The sequence below is a fragment of the Oncorhynchus keta genome, chromosome 28, assembly GCF_023373465.1.
Source record: "Oncorhynchus keta strain PuntledgeMale-10-30-2019 chromosome 28, Oket_V2, whole genome shotgun sequence".
Taxonomy (NCBI): domain Eukaryota; kingdom Metazoa; phylum Chordata; class Actinopteri; order Salmoniformes; family Salmonidae; genus Oncorhynchus; species Oncorhynchus keta.
The window spans coordinates 75,356,915-75,375,632 of NC_068448.1; the positions used below are offsets into that span (position 1 = coordinate 75,356,915).

Below are 18,718 nucleotides of genomic sequence, written 5' to 3' on the forward strand. Positions count from 1 at the left end.
CTCTTTGTGGTGCGGTTTGGCGCTAAGCTGTTAGCCAAGCGCCCCTCGTAACATTCATGTCTTCTTCTTTGTGGTGTGGTTTGGCGCTAAGCTGTTAGCCAAGCGCCCCTCGTAACATTCATGTCTTCCTCTTTGTGGTACGGTTTGGCGCTAAGCTGTTAGCCAAGCGGCCCTCGTAACATTCATGTCTTCCTCTTTGTGGTGTGTCACGCTAAGTTGTTAGCCAAGCGCCCTCGTAACATTCATGTCTTCCTCTTTGTGGTGCGGTTTGGCGCTAAGCTGTTAGCCAAGCGGCCCTCGTAACATTCATGTCTTCCTCTTTGTGGTGCGGTTTGGCGCTAAGCTGTTAGCCAAGCGCCCCTCGTAACATTCATGTCTTCCTCTTTGTGGTGCGGTTTGGCGCTAAGCTGTTAGCCAAGCGCCCCTCGTAACATTCATGTCTTCCTCTTTGTGGTGCGGTTTGACGCTAAGCTGTTAGCCAAGCGCCCCTCGTAACATTCATGTCTTCCTCTTTGTGGTGCGGTTTGACGCTAAGCTGTTAGCCAAGCGCCCTTCGTAACATTCATGTCTTCCTCTTTGTGGTGCGGTTTGGCGCTAAGCTGTTAGCCAAGTGCCCCTCGTAACATTCATGTCTTCCTCTTTGTGGTGCGGTTTGACGCTAAGCTGTTAGCCAAGCGCCCCTCGTAACATTCATGTCTTCCTCTTTGTGGTGTGTCACGCTAAGCTGTTAGCCAAGCGCCCCTCGTAACATTCATGTCTTCCTCTTTGTGGTGCGGTTTGACGCTAAGCTGTTAGCCAAGCGCCCCTCGTAACATTCATGTCTTCCTCTTTGTGGTGTGTCACGCTAAGCTGTTAGCCAAGCGCCCCTCGTAACATTCATGTCTTCCTCTTTGTGGTGTGTCACGCTAAGCTGTTAGCCAAGCGCCCCTCGTAACATTCATGTCTTCCTCTTTGTGGTGTGTCACGCTAAGCTGTTAGCCAAGCGCCCCTCGTAACATTCATGTCTTCCTCTTTGTGGTGTGTCACGCTAAGCTGTTAGCCAAGCGCCCCTCGTAACATTCATGTCTTCCTCTTTGTGGTGCGGTCTGACGCTAAGCTGTTAGCCAAGCGCCCCTCGTAACATTCATGTCTTCCTCTTTGTGGTGCGGTTTGGCGCTAAGCTGTTAGCCAAGCGCCCCTCGTAACATTCATGTCTTCCTCTTTGTGGTGCGGTTTGGCGCTAAGCTGTTAGCCAAGCGCCCCTCGTAACATTCATGTCTTCCTCTTTGTGGTGTGTCACGCTAAGCTGTTAGCCAAGCGCCCCTCGTAACATTCATGTCTTCCTCTTTGTGGTGTGTCACGCTAAGCTGTTAGCCAAGCGCCCCTCGTAACATTCATGTCTTCCTCTTTGTGGTGTGTCACGCTAAGCTGTTAGCCAAGCGCCCTCGTAACATTCATGTCTTCCTCTTTGTGGTGCGGTCTGACGCTAAGCTGTTAGCCAAGCGCCCCTCGTAACATTCATGTCTTCCTCTTTGTGGTGCGGTTTGGCGCTAAGCTGTTAGCCAAGCGCCCCTCGTAACATTCATGTCTTCCTCTTTGTGGTGCGTTTTGGCGCTAAGCTGTTAGCCAAGCGCCCCTCGTAACATTCATGTCTTCCTCTTTGTGGTGTGTCACGCTGGGTCTTTGTGTTTACTCCCAGGCCTTTATAGCCTCCTAATGAATATAGTGACGTTACAAGCCAATGGAAACCATCGTAGCAACATGATAAGTGCTTTTGTTTAGTGTAGCCTATCAAACAGGCTCTCTCACCTCAGAACAACAACAATGAGACTGACTATTGTTTTTGTGGTAGGCTACGCAGAGAGAACACTGATGCAGATAGACTCTCTCTCTCTCTCTCTCTCTCTCTCTCTCGCGCGCCTGCGCGCTCTCTCTCGCTCTCGATTTCTCTCACCCTCTCACTCTCTCACCCTCTCACTCTCACACACATACATACACACACACATACATACATAGGCACACAAATAAATATCTAAACACTCTCTCTCTTACACACTAACATGCAGGCATAACGCCCTATGCTTTCTGGTATGTTTTTGGTCACCCATCTACACACAATACCCCATAATAACAAAGTGAAAATATGATTTGAGATATTATGGCAAATGTATTAAATATTAAATACAGAAATATCTAATTTACACAAGTGTTCACATCCCTAAGTCAATCAATGTTAGTATCACATTTGGCGCCGATTACAGCTGTGAGTCTTTCTGGGTAAATCTCTAAGAGCTTTGCACTCCTGGATTGTACAATATTTGCAAATTGTTCTTTTAAAAATGTTCAAGCTCTGTCAAGTTGGTTGTTCAACATTGCTAGACAATCATTTTCAGGTCTTGCCACAGAATTTCAAGTCGATTTAAGTCAAAACTGTAACTAGGCCTCTGAGGAACATTCAATGTCTTGGTAAGCACCCCCAGTGTTTATTTGGCCTTGTGTTTTAGGTTATTGTCCTGCTGAAAGGTGAATTTGTCTCCCCGGTGTCTGTTGGAAAGCAGACTGAACCAGGATTTCCTCTAGGGGTTTGCCTGTGCTTAGGTCCATTCCATTTATGTTTTATCCTTGAAAATTTTATCCTTGGAAATATGAGGAGTGGTACTCAGTGATGTGTTTTTTTTAACCTTTATTTTAGTAGGCAAGTCAGTTAAGAACAAATTCTTATTTTCAATAACGGCCTAGGAACAGTGGGTTTACTGCCTGTTCAGGGGCAGAACGACAGATTTGTACCTTGTCAGCTCGGGGGTTTGAACTTACAACCTTTCGGTTACTAGTCCAACACTCTAACAACTAGGCTACCCTGTCGCCCGTGTTGGATTTGCCTCAAACATAATGCTTTGTATTCAGGAATATTTGGAATACCAGAGCACCCACTGACCAGAACACCCACTGACCAGAGCACCCACTGACCAGAGCACCCACTGACCAGAACACCCACTGACCAGAACACCCACTGACCAGAACACCCACTGACCAGAGCACCCACTGACCAGAACACCCACTGACCAGAACACCCACTGACCAGAACACCCACTGACCAGAGCACCCACTGACCAGAGCACCCACTGACCAGAACACCCACTGACCAGAACACCCACTGACCAGAACACCCACTGACCAGAGCACCCACTGACCAGAACACCCACTGACCAGAGCACCCACTGACCAGAGCACCCACTGACCAGAACACCCACTGACCAGAGCACCCACTGACCAGAGCACCCACTGACCAGAACACCCACTGACCAGAACACCCACTGACCAGAACACCCACTGACCAGAGCACCCACTGACCAGAACACCCACTGACCAGAGCACCCACTGACCAGAGCACCCACTGACCAGAACACCCACTGACCAGAACACCCACTGACCAGAGCACCCACTGACCAGAGCACCCACTGACCAGAACACCCACTGACCAGAACACCCACTGACCAGAGCACCCACTGACCAGAGCACCCACTGACCAGAGCACCCACTGACCAGAGCACCCACTGACCAGAACACCCACTGACCAGAACACCCACTGACCAGAGCACCCACTGACCAGAACATGGGAACGGCCATTTGTATTGTTTATATGGTATTGTAGTTTTAACAAACAAAATATATACAGTATATAAGAATAAAACAAATATGTTTTAAAAGTCTAGCGAACCTACCGGTCGGTTCCAAGAGGAAGAAGCATCTACTTTATGTTTTCCGATAGAAACACCATTCTCCATGCACTGTAATTTACAACTTGATAAGAGCTAGGTAAATGAGTAATGAACAAGGGGATTGTAAATATAAATAATGACACTTGTTTTAGATATATTTGACCTTGTAATCACTGGAGAAAAATGAGAAACCAGTCATATGGCAACAAACTGAAGCAGTGAAGTTGATGAAATGCTGAGCCATTATGCAGCATTTAAATAATACATCCTTTTAACTTGCAGGGTTGGGTACTCTCAAATGTCTTAATTATAGGCTACCGACTGTCTATGTTTCCTATTTCTATCTTATGCAACGGGTGTGTCTAATCCTGGATGCTGATTGGTTAAAACCGCATTCCACAAGTTATTCCACAAATTACCACCGGCTAAATCTATGACATTAAATTGCCTATTTACTCTGTTCCATCTGACTGCGCAATCCACTGCCTCATCAGCCCAGCCAGGCAATTTATAAACTTGATCTCCACTTTAAAAAGCATCTAGACATTATCTCACATTTCTTTTAGACTAACATTTAGTTTTCAACAGTGGAGATTTGTATAAACCTTCCTGTCTGTCTCTCCGACATTTGCAACATTGTTTCGATATTCAAATTTGATCTCCAGCTGTCTCATAGTAATGAACGTGTTGCGAGTCGGGACGAGACAGACAGACAGACAGCGTTTCTCAGCTGGCATCTGTCTGGTCCAGCGATGGGGGGGTTTGTGCCCTTAGGCGACGTTGTTGCCAGTGATGTCTGGTGAGGACCTGCCTTACAACAGGCCTACACGCCCTCAGTCCAGCTTCTCTCAGCCTATTGTGGACAGTCTGAGCACTGATGGAGGGATTGTGCGTTCCTGGTGTAACTAGGGCAGTTGTTGTTGCCATCCTGTACCTGTCCCGCAGGTGTAATGTACCGGATGTACTGATCCTGTGCAGGTGTTGTTACACATGGTCTGCCACTGCGAGGATGATCAGCTGTCCGTCCTGTCTCCCTGTAGCGCTGTCTTAGGCATCTCACAGTACGGACATTGCAATTTATTGCCCTGTCACATCTGCAGTCCTCATGCTTCCTCGCAGCATGCCTAAGACCAAAGGACAGATTTCCACCGGTATAATGTCCATTGCTCTTGTTTCTTGTCCCAAGCAAGTCTCTTCTTATTATTGGTGTCCTTTAGTCCTTCATTCTCCTCTGAACAGTTGATGTTGAAATGTGTCTGTTACTTGAACTCTGTGAAGCATTTATTTGGGCTGCAATTTCTGAGGCGGGTAACTATAATGAACTTATCCTCTGCAGCAGAGGTAACTCTGGGTCTTCTTTTCCTGTGGCGGTCCTCATGAGAGACAGTTTCATCATAGCTCTTGGCAGTCTTTGCAACTTAAAGAAACTTTCAAAGTTCTTGACATGTTCGTCGTTGACTGACCTTTATGTCTTAAAGTAAAGATGGATTTCTCTTTGCTTATTTGAACTGTTCTTGCTAAAATATGGACTTGGTATTTTACCAAATAGGTCTTCTGTATACCCCCCTAGCTTGTCACAACACAACTGATTGGCTCAAATGCATTCGGAAGGAAAGAAATTCCACAAATTAACTTTATACAAGGCACACCTGTTAATTGAAATGCATTCCAGGTGACTACCTCATGAAGCTGGTTGAGAGATGATTGGTTGACGTAGGTGAGGGTGGGAGGTCCTGTATAGACACAAACTCACTACCTTGACAACACCTCCGCGAAGCGCAAGAAGTGTGAATGTCCTGACTTCTGCAGAGGCCACGTCACAGTAAATGACCAATGCAGGTGTCAGTTTGACCATGCAGTGCCTTTTACTCCTCTCTCACCCCCAGCCTCTCTATCCCCCTCCCTCTCTTGCTCTATCTGCCCCCCCCCCCTCTCTCTGTCTGTCTGTGTTTTTCCTTTTCCTGCCACCACAGAGCTCTCCCATGTTGGCCACCATGCTGAGGAGGCTCTCACCATGCACAGAAGCAGACAGATCAGGTACAGGAGGCAGACAGACAGTCTGAAAACGACAGACAGACACGCACGCACAGACAGACAGACAGACAGACAGACAGACAGACAGACAGACAGACAGACATTAGAGTGAAAGAGCCCCAGAACGATGGTCTCAGTATTATTTGTAGCTGGGCAGTCTATGTGATGAATTGTAGCAATGAGAGCTTGTATAAAAGTTCTCCCTGTCTCCCATTTGATCTAAGAGCAGTTAAGGGTCTGTCTGATGCCCCCCTCTCTCTCAATTCAATTCAAGGGGCTTTATTGGCATGGGAAAAAAATGTTAACATTGCCAAAGCAAGTAGATAATATACAAAAGTGAAACATCTCTCTCTCACTCCCCAGCCCCCCCACCCACCCACCCACCCACCCACCCTCTCTCTCTCTCTCTCTCTCTCTCTCTCTCTCTCTCTCCCTCCCTCCCTCCCTCCCTCCCACCCTCTCTCTCTTTCTCTCTCTCTCTCTTCCTCCCACCCTCTCTCTCTCTCTCTCTCTCTCTCTCTCTCTCTCTCTCTCTCTCCCTCTCTCTCCCTCCCTCCCACTCTCTCTCTCTCTCTCTCTCCTCTCTCTCTCTCTCTCTCTCTCTCTCTCTCTCTCTCTCTCTCCTCCCCCCCCTCTCTCTCTCTCTCTCTCTCTCTCTCTCTCTCTCTCTCTCTCTCTCTCTCTCTCACTCCCACCCCCCTCTCTCTCTCTCTCTCTCTCTCTCTCTCTCTCTCTCTCCCACCCTCTCTCTCTCTCCCCCTCCCACCCTCTCTCTCTCACTCTCTCCCACCCCCCCTCTCTCTCTCTCTCCCACCCTCTCTCTTTCTCTCTCCCTCCCTCCCACCCCTCTCTCTCTCTCTCTCTCTCTCTCTCTCTCTCTCTCTCTCTCTCTCTCTCTCTCTCTCCCACCCCCCTCTCTCTCTCTCTCTCTCTCTCTCTCTCTCTCTCTCTCTCTCTCTCTCTCTCTCTCTCCCTCTCTGCATCTTATTGTTATTTATCATCGGAATCGCTCTCTCTCTGCATCTTATTGTTATTTATCATCGGAATCGGCCAAGGCAGAGCTTTAATGAATTATTACCTTCAGCTCCTTCTTTACATCACTAAGACATGAGACATCTGGAACGCCTAGAATCAATATGGGTTGATCGCACAGTACACAGGACACAGTTAACCCCTAGCCCATTTTAGATGGGTTGTTATTGGGGGAGTACCCCCAGCACCACTCTCCCCTCCCCTTTAAAGAGAGCGAGAGAGAGAGAGGTGGAGGGAGGGAAGGGGGGGGAGAGGTGGAGGGAGGGTGGGAGGGAGAGGTGGAGGGAGGGGGTGGAGGGAGGGAGGGAGGGAGGGAGGGAGGTGGAGGGAGGGAGGGAGGGAGAGAGAGAGAGAGAGAGGTGGAGGGAGGGAGAGAGAGGAGGGAGGGAGGGGAGGAGAGAGAGGTGAGGGAGAGAGAGGTGGAGGGAGGGAGAGAGAGGTGGAGGGAGGGAGAGGTGGAGGGAGGGAGGGAGTGGTGGAGGGAGGGATAGGGGGAGGGAGAGAGAGGGAGAGAAAGAGAGAGAGAAACAAATGACAGATAGATGGGAGAGAAAGCAAGAGAGTGAGAGAGAGAGAAAGAAGCGGGAAGTGGACAGATGGACAATGGCCATCTTGTTAGCCTTGTGCCAAGCTGCTATGTTTCTGCAGAGAAAGGTTTTTTTCAGGGGTGTGCCACAGGGCTCCGTGTAAACTCCCTTCTATTTCTTAATGGAGGGTCGGCTACCTCTTTGATGAGGGGAGGGCTTCAGCCTCTGAAAGGACATTTATTAATCCTTCAAAGATGGAGAGAAAGAGAGGAAAATGTTTTATAAATGGCCTGAGTAGGTTGGGCGTTTTCTGGCCTTGCCTTTGTAGTGTTCTGGAGATTTCTTTGATTAACGGCCAAGAAATCGGCTCAACATCTGCTTTTGTTTTTGAACGTTGCGACTGTATGAAATTACTGTCCGTCAATCCCCAGCGTAAATGATTTCACCTCACGAATAAGAATGTACTACCTAGATAGAACATGGAGTAATGATGATGAATGGTGAGAATGCATGAACAGAAAGCAGAACAAGACAGTTTTTATCACCCTGACTAGAATCAAACAATTGCAGAAGCCTGGTGGTGGGGATGATTCACAGTCATAGGGAAGATCTGGTTCAACAGTTGGGCCTGAACTCCGCTTTAGTGTAGAAATACTCTACTGTGCTCTACTACTACTGCACTCCACTACAAATTATTCAGATGTTACGTCATAACCTCAAGTTAAAGTGTGCAATTTCTCACAAGGAATCCAACGGTGGTCGTATTTATGAAGTAAAACAACGAAGGAGTGAAGGAGACCAACCAAAAACAACGTCAACTCCCAGCTCCCATCATTTGTGTCGTCTTTTAGAAAGCTCTTACTAAGTGGTCATACATCTCCCAGAGCTAATTTCATGACTGTTCACTAAGCCAGAGAGTGCTGGCAGGCTCAGGATTCTCCCAGGCCTTGTGAGAGTCAACCAACAGCTCTTCACCCTATGTTGATAACACTGCAGTCGTCAGCTGTCATTGGCCATGCCCGGTTTGTTTTGTGTAGCAGTGTCACACGGCCTAGAGAGCCAAGTGTGAACCCCTTTGGCCATTTGGGAAGATACTATAATGTTGTTAAATGAACTCAAGATTGATAATGACCATTTAATGATACAAAACCTTTTTTTTTACAGAGGTTTCAGATCAAATGTTTGGACTTGGTGAAAACATGTTTTGAATACAATATAACACACTGCTTTCTGTTTTCAGCTCGCCACCATAAAAAGTGAATCCCGTTTGAAGCACCTATTACAGCGGTTACCAAGCTACTGCCCTGAGTCTATGGTAAGTGGGGATTTCTGATCTAAAAATAGCTTTCAGTAGCTGTAATAAAGTTGGCTACGAAATCTTTCATAATGACACAGGAAATATATCTGTGGCTATGGCAAAGCTTATAAGCATTTCTCACAAGTCTATTGTACCTGGTCTTACTAAAGGTACAAAGAAGTATTAAAGACGTATCAAAAAGTATCAAAGAAGTATTCAAGAAGTATCAAAGAAGTATCTAGGAACTATCAAAGTATTAAAGAAGTATGACTGTATTAAAGAAATATCAAATAAGTAACAAAGTATCAAATAAGTATCTAAGAAGTATTAATGTATTAAAGAAGTATCAAAGTATCTTAGAAGTTTCAAAGTATTAAAGAAATATCAAATAAGTATTCAAGAAGTATCAAAGTATTAAAGAAGTATGACTGTATTAAAGAAATATCAAATAAGTATCAAAGTATCAAATAAGTATCTAAGAAGTATTCATGTATTAAAGAAGTATCAAAGTATCTTAGAAGTTTCAAAGTATTAAAGAAATATCAAATAAGTATCAAACAAGTATCAAATAATTATTAATGTATCAAAGAAGTATTAATGTATAAAATAAGTATTAATGCATAAAAGAAGGATCAAATAAGTATAAAAGTATCTAAGAAGTACTCAAAAAGTGTCAAAGAAGTATAAAAGTATCAACAAAGTATCGAAGAAGTATCGAAGAAGTATCCACGAAGTTTCAAAGGAGTATCTAAGAAGTATAAAATAAGTATCAAAGTATCAAAGAAGTATTAAAGTATCAAAGAAGTATCAAAGAGCGGGGCTTCAAACAAGGCTAAACACTCCCCACCCACCAACGTAACTACAAACCTGGAGAGCCCAACTGTTTTTCATCTGCACTGCTCCAAACAGCCAATTAGAAACGAGTCTGTCATTAGCTAGAGTTAAATACTTTGTGTCCTGCTATTAATGAGCTGGGTGGGGAGTGTTTTGCCAAAATGGGTCTGATTTGGTGATTTTGGAAACGATTTCAACAGCATATTATTAGTACTGCTGCTCCAAGGTCCCTCTCATCCTCAGACACCACAAAACATCTCACAGCCGTTCCAAGAGATTGTTTTGTAAGGGATTGTTTCCAAGAGATTGTTTTGTAAGGGATTGTTTCCAAGAGATTGTTTTGTAAGGGATTGTTTCCAATGGATTGTTTCCAATGGATTGTTTCTAAGGGATTGTTTCCAAGGGATTGTTTCCAATGGATTGTTTTGTAAGGGATTGTTTCCAATGGATTGTTTCCAAGAGATTGTTTTGTAAGGGATTGTTTCCAATGGATTGTTTCCAAGGGATTGTTTCTAAGGGATTGTTTCCAAGGGATTGTTTCGAAGGGATTGTTTCCAAGAGATTGTTTTGTAAGGGATTGTTTCCAATGGATTGTTTCCAAGGGATTGTTTCTAAGGGATTGTTTCCAAGGGATTGTTTCCAAGGGATTGTTTCTAAGGGATTGTTTCAAGGGATTGTTTTGTAAGGGATTGTTTCAAGGGATTGTTTCTAAGGGATTGTTTCCAAGGGATTGTTTCAAGGGATTGTTTTTAAAGAGATTGTTTCCAAGATTGGATTGTTTTGTAAGGGATTGTTTCCAATGGATTGTTTCCAATGGATTGTTTCTAAGGGATTGTTTCCAAGGGATTGTTTTGGATTGTTTCCAAGGGATTGTTTCAAGGGATTGTTTCAAGGGATTGTTTCCAATGGATTGTTTTGTAAGGGATTGTTTCCAATGGATTGTTTCCAAGAGATTGTTTTGTAAGGGATTGTTTCCAATGGATTGTTTCCAAGGGATTGTTTCTAAGGGATTGTTTCAAGGGATTGTTTCTAAGGGATTGTTTCAAGAGATTGTTTTGTAAGGGATTGTTTCCAAGGGATTGTTTCGAAGGGATTGTTTCCAAGAGATTGTTTTGTAAGGGATTGTTTCCAATGGATTGTTTCCAAGGGATTGTTTCTAAGGGATTGTTTCCAAGGGATTGTTTCCAAGGGATTGTTTCTAAGGGATTGTTTCCAAGGGATTGTTTCCAAGGGATTGTTTTGTAACGGATTGTTTCCAAGGGATTGTTTCTAAGGGATTGTTTCCAAGGGATTGTTTCTAAGGGATTGTTTCCAAGAGATTGTTTTGTAAGGGATTGTTTCCAATGGATTGTTTTGTAAGGGATTGTTTCAAGGGATTGTTTCCAAGGGATTGTTTCTAAGGGATTGTTTCCAAGAGATTGTTTTGTAAGGGATTGTTTCCAATGGATTGTTTTGTAAGGGATTGTTTCCAAGGGATTGTTTCCAAGGCATTGTTTCTAAGGGATTGTTTCCAAGAGATTGTTTTGTAAGGGATTGTTTCCAATGTATTGTTTTGTAAGGGATTGTTTCCAATGGATTGTTTCCAAGGGATTGTTTCTAAGGGATTGTTTCCAAGGGATTGTTTCTAAGGGATTGTTTCCAAGAGATTATTTGCAAGGGATTGTTTCCAAGGGATTGTTTCCAAGAGATTGTTTCCAATGGATTGTTTCCAAGGGATTGTTTCCAAGGGATTGTTTCCAAGAGATTGTTTCCAAGGGATTGTTTTGTAAGGGATTGTTTCCAAGGGATTGTTTCCAAGGGATTGTTTCCAAGGGATTGTTTCCAAGGGATTGTTTGAATGGGGATTGTTTCCAAGAGATTGTTTCCAAGGGATTGTTTCCAATGGATTGTTTTGTAAGGGATTGTTTCCAATGGATTGTTTCAAGAGATTGTTTTTTTGTTTCAAGGGATTGTTTCCAATGGATTGTTTCCAAGGGATTGTTTCAAGGGATTGTTTCTAAGGGATTGTTTCCAAGGGATTGTTTCAAGGGATTGTTTCTAAGGGATTGTTTCCAAGGGATTGTTTTGTAAGGGATTGTTTCCAATGGATTGTTTCAAGGGATTGTTTCTAAGGGATTGTTTCCAATGGATTGTTTCCAAGGATTGTTTCTAAGGGATTGTTTCAAGGGATTGTTTCCAATGGATTGTTTTGTAAGGGATTGTTTCCAATGGATTGTTTCAAGAGATTGTTTTGTAAGGGATTGTTTCCAATGGATTGTTTCCAAGGGATTGTTTCTAAGGGATTGTTTCAAGGGATTGTTTCCAAGGGATTGTTTCCAAGGATTGTTTTAAGGATTTCAAGGGATTGTTTCAAGGGATTGTTTCCAATGGATTGTTTCAATGGATTGTTTCAAGAGATTGTTTTGTAAGGGATTGTTTCCAATGGATTGTTTCAAGGATTGTTTCTAAGGGATTGTTTCAAGGGATTGTTTCAAGGGATTGTTTCTAAGGGATTGTTTCCAAGAGATTGTTTGTTGGGATTGTTTCCAATGGATTGTTTCCAAGGGATTGTTTCCAAGGGATTGTTTCAAGGATTGATTGTTTCAAGGGATTGTTTCCAAGAGATTGTTTTGTAAGGGATTGTTTCCAATGGATTGTTTTGTAAGGGATTGTTTCCAAGGGATTGTTTCAAGGGATTGTTTCAAGGGATTGTTTCCAAGAGATTGTTTTGTAAGGGATTGTTTCCAATGGATTGTTTTGTAAGGGATTGTTTCCAATGGATTGTTTCCAAGGGATTGTTTTGCAAGGGATTGTTTCCAATGGATTGTTTCTAAGGGATTGTTTCCAAGAGATTGTTTCCAAGGGATTGTTTCCAATGGATTGTTTCCAAGAGATTGTTTCCAAGGGATTGTTTCCAAGGGATTGTTTCCAAGAGATTGTTTCCAATGGATTGTTTTGTAAGGGATTGTTTCCAATAGATTGTTTCCAAGGGATTGTTTCCAAGAGATTGTTTCCAATGGATTGTTTCCAATGGATTGTTTCCAAGAGATTGTTTCCAATGGATTGTTTACAAGGGATTGTTTCCAAGAGATTGTTTCCAAGGGATTGTTTTGTAAGGGATTGTTTCCAAGAGATTGTTTCCAAGGGATTGTTTTGCAAGGGATTGTTTCCAATGGATTGTTTCCAAGGGATTGTTTCTAAGGGATTGTTTCAAGGGATTGTTTCCAAGAGATTGTTTCCAAGGGATTGTTTCCAATGGATTGTCAAGGGATTGTTTCCAATGGATTGTTTCCAAGAGATTGTTTGTAAGGGATTGTTTCCAATGGATTGTTTCCAAGGGATTGTTTCTAAGGGATTGTTTCAAGGGATTGTTTCCAAGGGATTGTTTCTAAGGGATTGTTTCCAAGAGATTGTTTTTTGTAAGGGATTGTTTCCAATGGATTGTTTCAAGGGATTGTTTCTAAGGGATTGTTTCAAGGGATTGTTTCAAGGGATTGTTTCCAAGAGATTGTTTGTAAGGGATTGTTTCCAATGGATTGTTTGTAAGGGATTGTTTCCAATGGATTGTTTCCAAGAGATTGTTTTGTAAGGGATTGTTTCCAATGGATTGTTTCAAGGGATTGTTTCAAGGGATTGTTTCTAAGGGATTGTTTCCAAGGGATTGTTTCTAAGGGATTGTTTCCAAGAGATTGTTTTGTAAGGGATTGTTTCAATGGATTGTTTTGTAAGGGATTGTTTCAAGGGATTGTTTCAAGGGATTGTTTCAAGGGATTGTTTTGTAAGGGATTGTTTCAAGGGATTGTTTCTAAGGGATTGTTTCAATTGATTGTTTCAAGGGATTGTTTCCAAGGATTGTTTCCAAGGATTGTTTTGTAAGGGATTGTTTCCAATGGATTGTTTTGTAAGGGATTGTTTCCAATGGATTGTTTCCAAGGGATTGTTTCTAAGATTGGATTGTTTCCAAGAGATTGTTTTGTAAGGGATTGTTTCAATGGATTGTTTTGTAAGGGATTGTTTCCAAGGGATTGTTTCAAGGGATTGTTTCTAAGGGATTGTTTCCAAGGATTGTTTTAAGGGATTGTTTCCAATGGATTGTTTTGTAAGGGATTGTTTCCAATGGATTGTTTCCAAGGGATTGTTTCCAAGGGATTGTTTCAAGGGATTGTTTCAAGGGATTGTTTCCAAGGATTGTTTCAAGGGATTGTTTCCAAGGATTGTTTCCAAGGATTGTTTCCAATGGATTGTTTCCAATGGATTGTTTCCAATGGATTGTTTCAAGGGATTGTTTCCAATGGATTGTTTCAAGGGATTGTTTCAAGGGATTGTTTCCAAGGGATTGTTTCAAGAGATTGTTTTCCAAGGGATTGTTTCCAATGGATTGTTTTGTAAGGGATTGTTTCCAATGGATTGTTTCCAAGGATTGTTTGTAAGGGATTGTTTCCAATGGATTGTTTCCAAGGGATTGTTTCCAAGGGATTGTTTCTAAGGGATTGTTTCAAGGGATTGTTTCTAAGGGATTGTTTCCAAGAGATTGTTTTGTAAGGGATTGTTTCCAATGGATTGTTTTGTAAGGGATTGTTTCAAGATTGTTTCCAAGGGATTGTTTCAATGGATTGTTTTGTAAGGGATTGTTTCAAGGGATTGTTTCAATGGATTGTTTCTAAGGGATTGTTTCCAATTGATTGTTTCAAGGGATTGTTTCCAAGAGATTGTTTTGTAAGGGATTGTTTCCAATGGATTGTTTGTAAGGGATTGTCAAGGGATTGTTTCCAATGGATTGTTTCAAGGGATTGTTTCAAGGGATTGTTTTGGATTGTTTCCAAGAGATTGTTTTGTAAGGGATTGTTTCCAAGGGATTGTTTTGTAAGGGATTGTTTCCAAGGGATTGTTTCCAATTGGATTGTTTCTAAGGGATTGTTTCCAATGGATTGTTTTTTGTAAGGGATTGTTTCCAATGGATTGTTTTGTAAGGGATTGTTTCCAATGGATTGTTTCCAAGGGATTGTTTCTAAGGGATTGTTTCAAGGGATTGTTTCTAAGGGATTGTTTCAAGAGATTGTTTCAAGGGATTGTTTCCAAGGGATTGTTTCCAAGGGATTGTTTCCAATTGAGATTGTTTTGTAAGGGATTGCCAAGGGATTGTTTCAAGGGATTGTTTTTGTTTAAGGGATTGTTTCAAGGGATTGTTTCAAGGGATTGTTTGTAATGGATTGTTTCAAATTGTTTGGATTGTTTCCAAGGGATTGTTTTGTTTAAGGGATTGTTTCCAATTGATTGTTTCCAAGGGATTGTTTTGTAAGGGATTGTTTCAATGGATTGTTTCTAAGGGATTGTTTCCAATGGATTGTTTCAAGAGATTGTTTTGTAAGGGATTGTTTCCAATGGATTGTTTCCAAGGGATTGTTTTGTAAGGGATTGTTTCCAAGGGATTGTTTCCAAGGGATTGTTTCAAGGGATTGTTTCCAATGGATTGAGATTGTTTTGTAAGGGATTGTTTCCAATGGATTGTTTTGTAAGGGATTGTTTCCAATGGATTGTTTCAAGGGATTGTTTCTAAGGGATTGTTTTATAAGGGATTGTTTTGTAAGGGATTGTTTGTAAGGGATTGTTTCAAGGGATTGTTTCAAGGGATTGTTTCTAAGGGATTGTTTCCAATGGATTGTTTCTAAGGGATTGTTTCAAGGATTGTTTCAAGGGATTGTTTTCCAAGGGATTGTTTCCAATGGATTGTTTCCAAGGGATTGTTTTGTAAGGGATTGTTTCAAATGGATTGTTTCAAGGGATTGTTTTCAAGGATTGTTTCCAATTGATTGTTTCAAGGATTGTTTTGTAAGGGATTGTTTCCAATGGATTGTTTCAAGGGATTGGGATTGTTTCCAATGGATTGTTTCCAAGAGATTGTTTGTAAGGGATTGTTTCCAATGGATTGTTTCAAGGGATTGTTTCTAAGGGATTGTTTCAAGGGATTGTTTCTAAGGGATTGTTTCCAAGAGATTGTTTTGTAAGGGATTGTTTCCAATGGATTGTTTTTCCAAGGATTGTTTCCAATGGATTGTTTCAATGGAGATTGTTTTTGTAAGGGATTGTTTCCAATGGATTGTTTCCAAGGGATTGTTTCAAGGGATTGTTTCTAAGGGATTGTTTCAGGGAGGATTGTTTCAAGGGATTGTTTCTAAGGGATTGTTTCAAGGATTGTTTGTAAGGATTGTTTCCAATGGATTGTTTTTTGTTTCAAGGATTGTTTCCAAGGATTGTTTCAAGGGATTGTTTCAATGGATTGTTTGTAAGGGATTGTTTCAAGGATTGTTTCAAGGGATTGTTTCCAAGAGATTGTTTCCAAGGGATTGTTTCCAATGGATTGTTTCCAAGAGATTGTTTCCAAGGGATTGTTTCCAATGGATTGTTTCCAAGGGATTGTTTCAAGGGATTGTTTCCAATGGATTGTTTCCAAGGGATTGTTTCCAATGGATTGTTTCTAAGGGATTGTTTCCAAGGATTGTTTCCAAGGGATTGTTTCCAATGGATTGTTTCTAAGGGATTGTTTTATAAGGGATTGTTTTGTAAGGGATTGTTTCCAAGGGATTGTTTCCAAGGGATTGTTTCCAAGGGATTGTTTCCAAGGGATTGTTTCCAAGGGATTGTTTCCAAGGGTTTGTTTCCAAGGGATTGTTTCCAAGGGATTGTTTCCAAGGGTTTGTTTCCAAGGGATTGTTTCCAAGGGGTTGTTTCCAAGGGATTGTTTCCAAGGGATTGTTTCCAAGGGATTGTTTCCAAGGGATTGTTTCTAAGGGATTGTTTCCAAGGGATTGTTTCCAAGGGATTGTTTCCAATGGATTGTTTCTAAGGGATTGTTTCCAAGAGATTGTTTCCAAGGGATTGTTTCCAATGGATTGTTTCTAAGGGATTGTTTTATAAGGGATTGTTTTGTAAGGGATTGTTTCTAAGGGATTGTTTCCAAGGGATTGTTTCCAAGGGATTGTTTTCTAAGGGATTGTTTCCAAGAGATTGTTTCCAAGGGATTGTTTCCAATGGATTGTTTCTAAGGGATTGTTTTATAAGGGATTGTTTTGTAAGGGATTGTTTCCAAGGGATTGTTTCCAAGGGATTGTTTCCAAGGGATTGTTTCCATGGATTGATTGTTTCAAGGGATTGTTTCCAAGGGTTTGTTTCCAAGGGATTGTTTCCAAGGGATTGTTTCCAAGGGTTTGTTTCCAAGGGATTGTTTCCAAGGGATTGTTTTGTAAGGGATTGTTTCCAAGAGATTGTTTCAAGGGATTGTTTCCAATGGATTGTTTCTAAGGGATTGTTTCAAGGGATTGTTTCCAATGGATTGTTTCCAATGTGATTGTTTCAAGAGATTGTTTCCAAGAGATTGTTTCCAATGGATTGTTTCAAGAGATTGTTTCCAATGGATTGTTTCAAGGTATTGTTTTGTAAGGGATTGTTTGTAAGGGATTGTTTTGTAAGGGATTGTTTCAAGGGATTGATTGTTTCAAGGGATTGTTTCCAAGGGATTGTTTTGTAAGGGATTGTTTCCAAGAGATTGTTTCCAAGGGATTGTTTCCAATGGATTGTTTCTAAGGGATTGTTTCCAAGGGATTGTTTCCAATGGATTGTTTCTAAGGGATTGTTTCCAAGAGATTGTTTCCAAGGGATTGTTTCCAATGGATTGTTTCTAAGGGATTGTTTCCAAGGGATTGTTTCCAATGGATTGTTTCCAAGGGATTGTTTCAAGAGATTGTTTCCAATGGATTGTTTCCAAGGTATTGTTTTGTAAGGGATTGTTTATAAGGGATTGTTTTGTAAGGGATTGTTTCCAAGAGATTGTTTCCAAGGGATTGTTTCCAAGGGATTGTTTCCAAGGGATTGTTTCCAAGAGATTGTTTCCAAGGGATTGTTTCCAAGGGATTGTTTCCAATGGATTGTTTCCAAGAGATTGTTTCCAATGGATTGTTTCCAATGGATTGTTTCCAAGGGATTGTTTCCAAGGGATTGTTTCCAATGGATTGTTTCCAAGGGATTGTTTCCAAGGGATTGTTTCCAAGGGATTGTTTCCAAGGATTGTTTCCAAGGGATTGTTTCCAAGGGATTGTTTCCAAGAGATTGTTTCCAAGGGATTGTTTCCAATGGATTGTTTCCAAGGGATTGTTTCCAATGGATTGTTTCCAAGGGATTGTTTCCAATGGATTGTTTCCAATGGATTGTTTCCAAGAGATTGTTTCCAATGGATTGTTTCCAATGTATTGTTTTGTAAGGGATTGTTTCCAAGGGATTGTTTTGTAAGGGATTGTTTCCAAGGGATTGTTTCTAAGGGATTGTTTCCAAGGGATTGTTTCCAAGGGATTGTTTTGTAAGGGATTGTTTTATAAGGGATTGTTTTGTAAGGGATTGTTTTATAAGGGATTGTTTCCAATGGATTGTTTCCAAGAGATTGTTTCCAAGGGATTGTTTCCAAGGGATTGTTTCCAATGGATTGTTTCCAATGGATTGTTTCCAAGGGATTGTTTCCAAGGGATTGTTTCCAAGGGATTGTTTTGTAAGGGATTGTTTCCAATGGATTGTTTCCAAGGGATTGTTTTGTAAGGGATTGTTTCCAATGGATTCTTTCCAAGGGATTGTTTTGTAAGGGATTGTTTCCAATGGATTGTTTCCAAGGGATTGTTTTGTAAGGGATTGTTTCTAAGGGATTGTTTCCAATGGATTGTTTCTAAGGGATTGTTTCCAAGGGATTGTTTCCAATGGATTGTTTCCAAGGGATTGTTTCCAATGGATTGTTTCCAAGGGATTGTTTCCAAGAGATTGTTTCCAAGGGATTGTTTTGCAAGGGATTGTTTCTAAGGGATTGTTTCCAATTGATTGTTTCAAGGGATTGTTTTAGGGATTGTTTCCAAGGGATTGTTTCCAAGGGATTGTTTCAAGGGATTGTTTCCAAGAGATTGTTTCAAGGGATTGTTTCCAATGGATTGTTTTGTAAGGGATTGTTTCCAATGGATTGTTTCCAAGGGATTGTTTCAAGGGATTGTTTCCAAGAGATTGTTTTGTAAGGGATTGTTTCCAATGGATTGTTTTTTGTAAGGGATTGTTTCCAAGGGATTGTTTCCAAGGGATTGTTTCTAAGGGATTGTTTCCAAGAGATTGTTTTCAAGGGATTGTTTCCAATGGATTGTTTTGTAAGGGATTGTTTCCAATGGATTGTTTCCAAGGGATTGTTTCTAAGGGATTGTTTCAAGGATTGTTTCAAAGATTGTTTCAAGGGATTGTTTCAAGGGATTGTTTCCAAGGGATTGTTTCAAGGATTGTTTCCAATGGATTGTTTC

General features: G+C 41.5%; 1 protein-coding gene across 1 annotated transcript in view; it reads left to right on the plus strand.

The window, feature by feature from the left end:
• The first annotated feature begins 8,455 nt into the window (after positions 1-8,455).
• The window catches only part of LOC118371654 (reversion-inducing cysteine-rich protein with Kazal motifs-like), an 89,435-nt gene continuing 79,172 nt past the window's right edge, over positions 8,456-18,718 (plus strand). Inside the window, exon 1 of the mRNA XM_052483947.1 lies at positions 8,456-8,606. Coding sequence (XP_052339907.1) covers positions 8,604-8,606 — 3 coding nt within the window. The 5' untranslated portion in view covers positions 8,456-8,603. The remainder of the gene's footprint in view (positions 8,607-18,718) is intronic.